The 13,861-nt window shown below is 43.3% G+C and overlaps 1 protein-coding gene across 5 annotated transcripts in view; it reads left to right on the forward strand.

Annotated features, from left to right (window-relative positions):
• Window positions 1-9,949, forward strand: part of TLR8 (toll like receptor 8) — a 30,569-nt gene extending 20,620 nt beyond the window's left edge. For 3 of the 5 annotated variants that reach the window (XM_059156440.1, XM_059156441.1, XM_059156439.1), the window contains 2 exons: window positions 6,091-6,145; window positions 6,775-9,949. In XM_059156440.1, the coding sequence (XP_059012423.1) occupies window positions 6,781-9,900 (3,120 nt within the window). In that variant the 5' untranslated portion in view covers window positions 6,091-6,145; window positions 6,775-6,780 and the 3' untranslated portion in view covers window positions 9,901-9,949. The remainder of the gene's footprint in view (window positions 1-6,090; window positions 6,146-6,774) is intronic. The other 2 variants (XM_059156437.1, XM_059156438.1) reach the window with 1 other exon arrangement.
• Window positions 9,950-13,861: the final 3,912 nt, after the last annotated feature.

The raw sequence follows: 13,861 nt of genomic DNA on the forward strand, positions 1-13,861 counted from the left end.
AGTGATGAGAAGCTTCATTTTACAACACTTCCCAACAGAGGAGTCTCTCTGCCCAAAAGGAATGGCCGTGAGTCGCTTCCGGTCAGAGTGTGCTGGAGTGATCGCGGATCTTTTCCCCAGTGCAAGGCTGAGCCCAGGGTGAGGAGAGTTGAGGCAACATTTAAGGAAGGGAGGATGTCCCAAATTTGCCCCGTAATCAAGATGAACAATATTTTAATGTTCGGTTAGAAAAAACAATCAAACTGGCCACCACCAGCCTGCAGGCTAGTTGCCTGTTTTCGGTAAATAAAGTTTTATTGGCACCGGAGCCGGGATCAAAGGGAGGCAAGTGACGTGGGGCCTCGCGAGAGCGGGGTTGGCTTCTGTGTTTATGTAACATGTTGACTATTGAGTGCATCAGAGATTTTAAACTGGTACACCTCATCCTTGACTCGTACTTTAAGGGGTTCCAGACCTGCCAGGGGGAGGGGGACAGGTGGCAGAAGTAAGTATCCTTTCTTCTCTCTGTCTCAGGTTCGGTTTTATTCGCAGAGTTGCACTTTCTGTCTTACTTGCACAATCGCCCCTTTCCCTCCTTCATCTGATTCCCAGAGTGGCCATTTCTCTATTTTATTTGCATAGTTGCCATTTCTCTTCTGCCAGACTCCATGGTTTGGACTCGGTGACACTTGCAAACGTAATTCTCCTTGGTGGCCCTTGAGGTGCTTCCGGAGCCTGGACTCCTAGTAGCCGGAAGCCTGGGGGCGGCCAAGAGGAAGGGCTCTGCCAGGGAGGCGCAGCTCCTGCGGGGCTGTCGGGGGCTCCCCCCTCCCTCCTTGGCTCCAGTCGGACGAGTGAGCTAGTCTCAGCCCCGCACTTGGGAAGATGACGGGGCCTTTACAGTCCATTCCCAGCCGTGAGGTCCTGAGGCAGATGGAGAGGCTTGGCGGCTCGGGGTTTTCTCCTCGAGTCCTTGGCTAGCTGCCAGCTCACCGCTTCCCACCCTGTCCCACCATGTATTTCTCTCCAAACCAAGGTCAGCTGGAACTCCCATCAAGTCACCTCCTTATGTCAGGACCCTTGGAAGAGTGGAGTTAGGAACCGCAAGCTCCTCACTCACAAATGGGCAGAATATGCTGATCCCTTCCATGGCCCGACGTTTACTTTAAGTTGCTTCAGATTCTCCCAGACTCTGGGAGGCCATTTTCACCCTGAAAAAAAAAACACAAAACAAAACCAACCAAACAAACCAAAAAAACAGTGAAATTCAGCAAGTTCTCCTCCTGGTTTCTAGCGCCCCCTAGAGGCTTTTCCGCTCACTTGTTCCTTGTTGTAGGAGAGAACCTCGCCTCTGAGATGAGACGCAGAGGCCTTAACTTGAGGCCACACAGGACAGCTCTGTCCTCTGGACCTGCCCAAGTAACCACCTAAAAATGCCTCTCCTACCAACAGAGCTGTTCATCACGCTAAGGGAAGACTCTCCGATCTGGCCTTACCTGGCCTTCTGTTCCTCCTGGGCCTTTTTAAACATTCATTTGGAATGTTTTATTAATGGATAATTAAAAAACAAGAGCAGGAAATTAATAAGTACTACCTCAGCCAGGTGATCACGGGCCACATACAGTGAGTCACCTTGCTACTCTGTGCCCTTGGTGTGATGGGGCTACAAAGGCTCTTGACTTCTGCGGTCTTCCTGCCCAAGACCCATTACCCTAGTTTCATCATGAGAAGAACAACAGACAAATCCCAGTTGAGGGACAGTCTGCATAACCATCCTCTTTCCTGTCTTTATTTTTCTCCATAGTGATTTCCACCATCTAACCTTCTGTCCTGTAGGGTAAGCTCCAAATGGGCTGGCATTTTAATCAATTTGGTTCCTTGCTGTATTCCCAGTTTGGAAGTAATTCCTGAAGTAAAGTATATGCATAATAAATAGTTTTGAACAAATGAATAAATGGCTATAGAGCTTTTGAATTGCTGCACAGTATTCCCCTGTATGGCCACTACTCAAAGGTATTCGATTTCCGATCTTTTGCTATTGCTAACAGCCTTATGTTGAACATCCTTGGGTATAGTGATTTGTGTATGTGAGGGTCTATCTTTAGGATCTATTTCTAGGAATTGCCGAGTCTATGTCTCCAATTTTTTTTTTAAGATTTTATTTATTTATTTGAGAGAGAGAGAGCACGCATGCGCACAAGCAGGTGGAGGGGCAGAGGGAGAGGGAAAAACAGACTCTCCACCAAGCAGGGAGCGTGATGGGGGACTCCATCCCAGAACCCTGGATCATGACCTGAGCTGAAGGCAGAGGCTTAACTGACTGAGCCACCCAGGTGCCCCTATGTCTCCAATTCTGATAAATGTTAAGAATTTCTTACTGTCTTAGAGGGGACATTAATTTAGATTTCTGCCAGCAAAATATGACAGCACCTGTTTCTCCATGTCCTCACCTACACAGTAGAACTGGTAAAAATAATGGTATCTCTGTGTAATTTTTTGAGTGAGGTTAGTATCTTTTCCTATGTTTAAAAGCTTTATGTGTTTCCTTTTCCTTTGAGCTATCTTTTAATATGTCTTTGTCCATTTTTCTGTTGGGTTATCTTCCCACTTATCTGTAAAATGTCTTTACGTGTCAAATCTCTTACTCCCTTATCTATGATAAGGACTACAAATAGTTTTTCCTAATTTTTTGTTTCACTTTTGGCATCGTTTGCCATGTTTTTTTGTAAGGCATAATTTTAACCCACTGAGCCACCCATGCGCCTTGTAAGGCATAATTTTAACTTGCATGTGGTTGCACTGACCAGTCTCTACTTTTTGGGGGCCTCTGATCTATTTTTTCATTGTTCTGGAGTAACTAGGCAATGCAATTAGACAATAAAAATAAATTGGACTACATAAAGGGTATTAGGGAGATAATCACTATTTACAGGTGGTTTAATGGCTTACCCAGGAATATCACATGAAGAAACAACTATTCTAAACAACCAGAGAATTTAGTATAGTGATTTGGTATAAAATTAATATATGGGAATCAGTAGTCTTAGTTTATAGCAGCAAAGACCTGTTAGAAGGTAAAATACAAGTAATCCATCCACAAAAGGAGATCAATGAGCAGGACTTGATCTATCAGATACTAACATCCCCCCGGACTGTAATTATTAAAACATGTGGTGCCAGCATGTGAATGATGAACAGATTGATGAAGCAGAGAGCCTAAAGTTGGGAAGCAAAAAATTATTCAACAAGTGATGTTTGTACATCATTAAAACAGAAAAGCAATCCACTGAATGGGAGAAGATATTTGCAGTGGTATGTCTGATAAAGGGTTGATAGTCAAAATACATAAAGAACTTATACAACTCAACACCACAAAAATAGCCTGATTAAGAGGACCTGAATAGACATTTTTCCAAAGAAGACATACGGATGGCCAACAGACACATGAAAAGATGCTCCACATCACTCGTCATCAGGGAAATGCTAACCACAACCACCATGAGAGCTCACCTCACACCTGTCACAATGGCTAAATAAAACACACATCAAAAACAAACAAACAAAAACCACGTTGATGGGATGTGCAGAAAAGAGAACACTCATGCCCTCTTGGTGGGGCTGTAAATTGGTGCTGGTACAACCACTGTGAAAACCAATCTGGAGGTTCCTCAAAAAATAAAAACTAGAAATACTACATGATGTGGTAATTTCATTACTGGTTATTAACCCAAAGAAAATGAAAACATAGATTCAAACACACACACACACACACACACACACACACACTTCTATGTTCATTACAGCATTATTTATAATAGCTGAAATATGGAAGCAACCTAAATGTCCATCGACAGATGAATAGATAAAGAAGATGGCGTGTATACCTACAGCTATAAAAAAGAATGGTATCTTGCCATTTGCGACATGGTGGACGAAGAGGGTATTATGCTAAATGAAACAAGTCAAAGAGAAATACTGTATGGTTTCATTTATATGTGAGATCTAAAAGACAAATGAACAAATAAACAGACCCATAAACACAGAGAACACAATAGTAGTTCCCAGAGGAGAGGGTGGTGAGGGAATGAGCAAAATGGGCAAAGGGGAGTGGGAGGTACAAGTTTGCAGTTACAGAATGAACAAATCACAGGGATGAAAGGTACAGCATAGTGAATGTAGTCAGAGGTACTGTGATAGTGTGGTACCATGGCAGACAGGAGCTACACTTGCAGGGAACACAGCATAATGTATGGACTTGTCGAATCACTATGTCGTACAGCTAAAACTAATGTAACATTGTGTGTCCACCATATTTCAGTAAAAATAAATATGTGAATGACGTTAGGGCAAGCAGATCTCCATTTAGAAAAAAATAATGTGGGTCTGCACCTCATGTTTTATGCCAAAACAATCCCAGTAGGATAAGATATTTCAGTGTAGGAAAATGAAATCATAAATTTACCAGAAAAAAAGATGTGGAAATCGTTGTTGATAGAACTGAGGTATGGAATGTCCTTTATGGCATCCACTGCCCTGCCACGACCCCCAAGGCCATCCCTCTGTGAGCACTCTCCTCTGAGCCGAAGGGGCATATATGTAACAGCCTACTGGACATCTCCACTGCAAGATCACAAACTCAAATTTAACACATCAGATTAATATGACAAGAAGCTTCAAACAATACCCATTTATCAGCTTAAATTTCTATAGGTCAGAGTCTGGGTGGGCTTGCCGGGGTTCTCTGCTCTTGATTGAATAAGACTAAAATTGATACATTGGCCAAGCCGAACTCTTCACTCCAGGCTCTGAGTAAGGATCCATTCCCAAGTTCATTCAGGTTGACAGGCAATTTGAGTTTTTCATGGTTGTAGGATGGGGGACGGGGTGTTCCCTTGCCAGCTGTCAGCAGAGCACCACTCTCAGCTTCTGAAGGTGGCCTGCATTCCTCGCCAGTGGCCCCCTCCACCTTGAAGTCAGCAAGAGTGCGTCAAATTATTCTCCTGCTTCCAACCTCCCTGATTCTCCTTTCTGCTGCCAACCAGAGAAAGCTCTCTGCTTTTAAAGGCTCATACAATGGAATGAGGCCCATCTAGATAATCTCCCTTTTGTCACATGACCTAGCACGATGGCCGAGTAGTATGAGGGAGCAAAGGACAGAGGAGCCTTCTGGAAATTCTGCCTACCAAACCAGGTAAAGTGGGGCTTTCTTTCAGTGGAAGGAAGACATCAGGCAGCAGCACCTAGATAGTGCTGTACTTGAAAATGACTGAAAGTAACTGAAAATGCCTGGGAGTTCTCTTTCACCTGAGTTTTCATCTCAGCAGCAGCTGGCTCTTCCTCGACTGCTGTGAACTGGTGGTGATCCCAGACCCTCAGCATAATCACTATCCACATACTAAGGGTATGACAGGGACTGTTAGTTCATTAACCCTCAACTTTAGAAGAACTTAAAAAAGGAAGCACTTCCCTGACTTAGCTCACAAGAAGGACAGGAGTTCGGCTCTAGTGAAAAACACGATTTTGTGAAGGTTGGTCTTGAGACTCGGGGAAATAAGATTTGGAGAGTTCTTCTGACCACAGCCCTCATCCCGCAATCACGTTAATGTGTTTATTGCATCGTATAACTACCAAAGCTAATATATTCAGCCGTCTGTTAAGAGAGAGCTGCAGAAAGCGAGGCGCTCTACTGAGTTACAGAGGTTGCTTGAAAAAATAAGACATCATGTCTTCCCTACAGAAGTTTACAACATCAGCCAAAAAATAGCTATTAATTCCAACGTTCCTGTGATAAGGGACATAGGAATACTGGTAGCCATTCCGCAAGATTTTTTTGAGTGCCATCTACAACTGAGGTGCTGTTCTGACACAAAGACTTCAAAGAGGTTGTGTAGCATCATGGCTACTGTTGGAATCAGAATGACTGGAATCCAGCTCTACAATGTATTATCCTTCCGAAAGCCACTGAAGGGTCTTGAGTGGGTAAATCGGATATCAAAGATAAAATACGGATAACATAGAACCTATCTCATTGTGTTGCTCTGGGCATTAATGTGGCTGACAAAATGTTTATGGTTAGCACACTCCCTGATACTTTGTTATCATTATCAACAGAAGGTGTCCACTTCACTGGAGGAGAGAATAGATCCAGATACGTACCACTGGAGAGGTAACAAGCATCTGTGGGGAAGGCCAATAAGAGATATGGTTGTGCTGAGGGATGGCTATGTTGATAAGGTAGAGGTGACTCTAGCTTGGAGATCTCAGATGATACCATAATGAAAGGTGGACCTGAACTCTCCTTGGGATGGGCCAACTTTCATCGAGAGTTCGGCTAATAGGTCGAAGCTCTGAATGTATAGCTTGCCGGGTTCCAGATCTAGCATGAACCATAGCCACAGGCCCGCATCAGACCCGTTACGGTGATGAGGCATCTCAGTGAAGGACTCTGCAAAAGCTTCCCAGGCTTCTTTGAGCACCATGAAGCTGAATGCGGTGATTCCGAACCTTGCAGCGGGTGTTGTGTGTAAATGATGAATCACTAAATTCTACTCCCAAAACCAATATCGCAGCATACGTTAACTAACAACAACTTAAATACAAATTTGAAAAAGACCAAAAAAATTAATAAAAATTAAAATTGTTCTGAACCTAATTTCACACAATTTGTTTAATCGCTAAGAGAATTCTTACTTCAAAATCCATGCGCAGTGCCATGAAGCGCTGTTATTTTTGTCATGAGTTACCTAGTAAAGCCTGCTACTCTAACATTGTGCCTCCGCTTTTGATTTTCCTTAGGAAAACATGACCCTCCCATCTTTGTTTCTGACCTGCCTTTTCCTGCTCATCTCTGATTCCTACGAGTTCTTCAATAAAGCAAATTATTCTAGAAGCTATCCTTGTGATGAGAAAAGACAAAATGGCTCTGTGATTGCAGAATGCAACGGCCGTCGACTGAGAGAAGTTCCCCAAACCGTGGGCAAGTATGTGACAGCACTAGACCTCTCTGATAATTACATTACACACATAACAAATGAATCATTTCAAGGGCTGCAGAATCTTACTAAAATAAATCTAAACCACAATAGCAATCCGCAGCACCTGAATGAAAACCCTGATATAAACAAAAAAGGCATGAATATCACAGATGGGGCGTTCCTCAACCTACAAAACTTAAAGCAATTACTGCTTGAAGACAACCAGTTATACCAAGTACCTGGTGGCTTGCCAGGGTCTTTGAAGGAACTTAGTCTCATTAAAAACAACATAATTTCGGTAACTAAAAAGAACACTTCTGGCCTTACCAATCTGGAAAGGCTCTACTTGAGCTGGAACTGCTATTTTGGCAATAATTGTGTTAATAAAACTTTTCACATAGAAAACGGAACATTTGAAAGTCTTACGAATTTGCAGGTGCTGTCCCTGTCTTTTAATAAGCTTATCTGTGTGCCACCTAAGCTGCCAGACTCCCTAAGAGAACTTTATCTCAGCAATGCCAAGATTAAAAGCATCAAGCAGGAAGATTTCAAGGGACTGAGACATTTAAGAGTCCTAGATTTAAGTGGGAACTGCCCGAGGTGTTTCAACGCCCCATTTCCCTGTACACCTTGTAAAGGAGGCTCTTCAATTCAGATCCATCCTCTTGCTTTTCAAAACCTGACGGAACTTCGCTACCTAAACCTCTCTAGCACTTCTCTCCGGAAGATTCCCGTAACGTGGTTTGAGAATATGCCCAGGCTGAAGGTTCTGCATTTGGAATTCAATTACTTAGTGGATGAAATAGCCTCTGGGGAATTTTTAATGAAACTGCCCTCCTTGGAAATACTTGACTTATCTTTTAACTACAAAATGGCAAAATATCCAAAATATATTAATATTTCCCAAAACTTCTCTAATCTTAAGCTGCTCCAGGCGCTGCACTTAAGAGGTTACGTGTTCCAGGAACTTACAGCAAAAAACTTCCATCCCCTGAAGGGTCTCCCACATCTAAGGACTATCAACTTGGGCATCAACTTTATTAAGCAAATTAATTTTACCCTCTTCCAAGATTTCCCCAATCTGACGATCATTTACTTGTCAGAAAACCGAATATCACCCTTGGTAAATGATATCCAGCAAAATGACGAAAATGGTTACTCCTCTCCAAGTCATGTGCTTAAGCCACGCTCAGCAGATTTTGAGTTTGACCCACATTCAAATTTTTATCATAATACCCATCCTTTAATAAAGCCGCAATGCACAGCTTATGGCAAAGCCTTAGATTTAAGTCTGAACAGTATTTTCTTCATCGGGCGAGAGCAATTTGAAGCTTTTCATGACATTGCCTGCTTAAATCTGTCTTCAAATGGCAATGGTCAAGTGTTAAATGGAACTGAATTTTCAGCTGTGCCGCATATCAAATATTTGGATCTGACCAACAATAGATTAGACTTTGACGATGACAATGCTCTCAGTGATCTACCCGAGTTAGAAGTTCTAGATCTCAGCTACAATGCACACTACTTCCGAATAGCAGGGGTGACGCATCGCCTGGGATTTATTCAAAATTTAACACAACTGAAAGTTTTAAACTTGAGCCACAATGGCATTTATACTTTAACAGAGCAAGACCTGAGAAGCATGTCCCTAGAAGAATTAATTTTCAGAGGAAACCACCTTGACATTTTGTGGAATGCTGAAGGTGACAAGTACTGGAAAATTTTTACAAGTCTCAGGAACCTGACACGGCTCGATTTGTCCTTGAATAACCTTCATCTTATCCCAAACGAAGCTTTTTTGAACTTGCCCCAGAGTCTCACCCAACTATACATAAATAATAACATGTTAAATTTCTTTAACTGGACTTTACTCCAACACTTTCCACATCTCCACTTGCTGGACTTGAGTGGAAACAGGCTATCCTCTTTAACTAACAGCCTCTCCAAATTCACGCCTTCCCTGAGGACGCTGCTACTACGTCGAAACAGGATTTCACACCTGCCCTCCAACTTTCTTTCCGAAGCCAGCGGTCTGATCCACCTCGATTTGAGTTCCAACCTGCTGAAGATGATCAACAAGTCCACGCTTCAAACGAAGACCAACACCAGTTTAACCATTTTGAAACTAGATAGAAACCCTTTTGACTGTACCTGTGACATTGGAGATTTTCGAAGATGGATGGACGAAAATCTGGATGTCACCATCCCTCGGCTGACGGACGTGATCTGCTCTAGTCCTGGGGATCAGAAAGGGAAGAGCATCATGAGTCTGGAGCTAACAACCTGTATTTCAGATACCATCGCGGCAGTGCTGTGTTTCTTCACGTCCTTAATCACCATCACCGTGATGTTGGCTGCCTTGGGTCACCACTGGTTTTACTGGGATGTTTGGTTTATCTACCACGTGTGTCTAGCTAAGGTAAAAGGCTACAGGTCTCTTTCCACGTCCCAAACTTTCTATGATGCCTATGTTTCTTACGACACCAAAGATGCGTCGGTTACGGACTGGGTGATAAATGAACTGCGTTTCCACCTAGAGGAGAGCGAAGGGAAAAATGTGCTCCTGTGTTTAGAGGAGAGGGATTGGGACCCTGGATTAGCCATCATTGATAACCTCATGCAGAGCATAAACCAAAGCAAGAAAACTATATTCGTCTTAACCAAAGAATATGCTCAAAACTGGAACTTCAAAACAGCATTCTACTTAGCCTTGCAGCGGCTCATGGAAGAGAACATGGATGTGATCGTATTTATTCTGCTGGAGCCCGTGTTACAGCATTCTCAGTATTTGAGGCTGCGGCAGAGGATCTGCAAGAGCTCCATCCTTCAATGGCCCGACAACCCCAAGGCGGAAGGCTTATTTTGGCAAAGTCTGAAAAACGTAGTCTTAACAGAAAACAATTCCCGTTATAACAATTTGTATGTTGATTCCATTAAACAGTACTAACGGATGTTAAGCCACGGCTCACCAGCATAATAAAAATGCAAAGCAATTACTCTTCTGTCTTAGGTATTTATTGCTGTGTAACAAATTACCCCCAGACTTACTGGCTTATGGTAACGCACTCTGATCTTACCATCTCTAGTCAGGCATGCAGATGAGGCTTGGCTGAGTCCTCTGCTCAGCGTCTCTTAAAGGCTGTAAGCTACGTGTCATCAGTCAGGGCCACAGGCATCTCCCAGGCTTAGGATCCACTTCCAAGCTCAAACTCACGTGGTTGTTTGCAGGATTCAGTTCCTCTGGCAGTGTTGGTTAAAGGCTGCTCTCCATTTCCAGCCACAGGCACCTCTCCTGCAGGACAGCTTGCTAGCTTGCTTCATCCAAGCCGGCAAGAGAGAGAGGTTGCTAGCAAGATGGAAGCCACCACCTTTGGTAATCTAATCAGGGAAGTGATAGCCCCTCACCTGGGCCACATGCGGTTTGTTAGAAGTAAATCACAGGTCCTGACAGCTCCGTGGGAGTGACCATTTCAGTCCAGGTAAATTAGTCTATGACCAAGACGGCGGCAGTTGGCCTGCCATCTTGGTCATAGATTGTGAATACCAGGAGGCGGGGATTATTGTGGGCCAGCTTAAGAGTTGGCTCACTGCACCTTCTTTTCAATATCTAAGAACTGTTGTAATTCTAACTCATGGCTCTGCTGTTAAGTTGCTCTTTAGGGTTATCATATGCCCATGGTTACATGGTTACATTATGCTGTGGTTGCATTAGTCTTCCTTTTGCAATTACTTTTCTAAATATTGGGTATAATATTTGACCTCTAAGGTTTAGATGCCATTTAAAGGCTAAGATGGATATTTTCAGATTTTTTTTATTTTTTATTTTTTTAAGATTTTATTTATTTATTTGACAGACAGAGATCACAAGTAGGCAAAGAGTCAGGCAGAGAGAGAGAAGGAAGCAGGCTCCCCGCTGAGCAGAGAGCCCGATGCGGGGCTCGATCCCAGGACCCTGGGATCATGACCTGAATCGAAGGCAGCGGCTTAACCCACTGAGCCACCCAGGTGCCCCAGGTGTTTTTTACTTCATTTCATATGATATGAGCATACAATAAATATACAGTAGGGAACTAGATCTATGATGTAAAATAAATTGCCATCTACACTGGGTTTTTTGTGAATACTTAAAAAAAAAAATCTTTGGTAAAAAACCAAAGGGCATGGGGCGCCTGGGTGGCTCAGTGGGTTAAGCATCTGCACTCAGCTTAGGTCATGATCCCAGAGTCCTGGGATCCAGCCTGGTGTCAAGCTCCCTGCTCTGCAGGGAGCCTGCTTCTCCCTCTCCCTCTGCCTGCCACTTGCCCTGCTTGTGCTCTGTGTGTATGTGTGTCAAGCAAATAAAATCTAAAAAAACAAAACAAAACAAAACAAAAGGGTAAAAGTTTTGATGATGTTTATATATTAAAGTAATTATTAATAGAGAAATTAATTCTATCTTTACCCCCCACTTAGAAGACAAAGTCAGAACGCCTACCTGTTGGTGCCCTTTATGCAACTGTCCCAAATGAAACAACTTCGGCTTTTGCTGCCACCTCTACTGCCCCCATGGTTCCTCTGCCACAGTTTATGGCACCTTCCCTCCACTACAGGTATAAATCTTAAAGAGATACCTTAGGAAATTTACCTGAGAATAGCTGGAAATTAGCCAAGCTCAAAAAAACTCACTTCAGAAGGAAAGGAAGAAAAATCCCTACTGCATCATCCATCAGAATCTTGCAGGGTGAGTTATCTTTAATGATGTGTTTTTAAGGAACTGAGCAACATGGGGCCATCTGGGTGGTTCTGTCAGTTAAGTGTCCAACTCTTGATTTTTGGCTTAGGTCATGATCTCAGGGTCCAGGGATCAAGCCCTGCGTCGGGCTCTGCGTTGAGAGGGGGGTCTGCTTGAGATTCTCGCTCTGCCTCTGCCTCCACTTGTGTTCTCTCTCTCTCTCTCTCTCAAACAAACAAACAAAAAACCTGAACTGAACAAAATGGTATGTCATAGGGTTATTTAGGAAGGACAAAGTGGAAATCAGCACAAGTTTGCCAAGGACAGTTTTAGCTTTGTCACACTGGACCCTGTTTTGTCCCCATGATGTTTATTTTTTAAATTTTTACTTTTTTAAAGATTTTGTTTATTTATTTGACAGACAGAAATAACAAGTAGGCAGAGAGGCAGGCAGAGAGAGAGGGGAAGCAGGCTCCCCACTGAGCAGAAAGCCCGATGCAGGGCTCAATCCCAGGACCCTGGGATCATGACCTGAGCTGAAGGCAGAGGCTTTAACCCACTGAGCCACCCAGGCACCCCGCCCATGATGTTTATAGGAAGATATTTGTGCTTGAGTTTGTTGAGGCATGGGGACAAATATATAAAAGCAGGATCATTCCAGGAAAGTAAAGCCTCAAAAGAATGGTGTTGGGGGGGTAAGTTACAGCTCATTCCTGTTGAGGTCACATTCATTTGTTGTCTGGTCAAAGCTCATTCATTTGTTTCCTGATTGTTTTAGTAAAAGAAAAAGGTAGAATTTTCAGTAGCTTTAGTAATTACAGATTACTAGTAAAGTCTCACATGCTTTGGTAGTGTTCTGTTGACAGAATAAAAAATTAGTGAAGGTTACAGTTTTCTCCTCCAACGTATTTTCAAAATATTACAACTGTATTAGTTTCCTACGACCACCATAGCAAAGTCCCACAAACTAGGTGGCTTAAAACAATAAAAGTTTATTGTCTCATGGTTCTAGAGGCTAGAACTCTGAAATCCAGGTATCTGCAGGGCCATGATCCCTCTGAAACTTTGATGGGAGAGTCCCTCCTTGCCTCTTCTAGCTTCTGGTGTTTGCTGACAATCTTTGGTGTTCTTTGGTTCGTAGATACATCGTTCGAGTCTCTGCCTCCAATGTCACATGGCTGTCTTCCTTCCACCTCTCTCTCCTCTTCTTATATGGACACTAGCCATATTGGATTGAGGGTCCATCCTAGGGGCACCTGGGTGGCTCAGTGGGTAGAGCCTCTGCCTTCAGCTCAGGTCATGATCTCAGGGTCCTGGGATAGAGCCCCGCATTGGGCTCTCTGCTCAGTGGGGAGCCTGCTTCCCCCTCTCTCTCTGCCTGTGTCTCTGTCTGCTTGTGATCTCTCTCTCTATGTCAAATAAATAAATAAATAAAAGCTTTAAAAAAAAATAAAGGGGGGCGCCTGGGTGGCTCAGTGGGTTAAGCCGCTGCCTTCGGCTCAGGTCATGATCTCAGGGTCCTGGGATCGAGTCCCACATCGGGCTCTCTGCTCAGCAGGGAGCCTGCTTCCTTCTCTCTCTCTCTCTGCCTGCCTCTCAGTGTACTTGTAATTTCTCTCTGTCAAATAAATAAATAAAATCTTTAAAAAAAAAAAAAAAAAAAAATAAAGGGTCCATCCTACTCTAGTGATGCTTCATCTTAACCAAGACCATCTGCAATAGCCCTATTTTCAACAGAGGTCACATTCTGAGACACTACAGGTTAAGACTTAGACATAAAATTTGAGGGGGGTCAGGGGACACAGTTCAACCCATAACAGCCATGGCTTTACTTCTTTTGAAGTTACTCAGAATTCCATGAAAGTTGAAAATGCCCTTGTGAATAGGAAAGTCATTTATGATTGTTGAAAGCATAAAGGCAATTTCCCTCTCAGCTATTAATAAAGCTGTTCTGGTGATATGGCCAGGTTCCCACTGTCATTATCCTTGAACTTAGAGCCATAATAATGGCCATTATTTCCAATGAGTACAAAAGAAGGTCACATAGTGGTGTTCTCTTCCCCTCTGCTCTTGAGTGCCTTTAGGAAATGAGGCAATTGATAAAGGCCCGTGTCTTACCCATCAATGGGGCCATCATGTTGTCTTGGAGGATACAAGGCAGGAAATAACTGTGTTGGACCCGAAGGGGACATCTCAG

This window comes from Mustela lutreola, chromosome X (assembly GCF_030435805.1).
Source record: "Mustela lutreola isolate mMusLut2 chromosome X, mMusLut2.pri, whole genome shotgun sequence".
Taxonomy (NCBI): Eukaryota; Metazoa; Chordata; class Mammalia; order Carnivora; family Mustelidae; genus Mustela; species Mustela lutreola.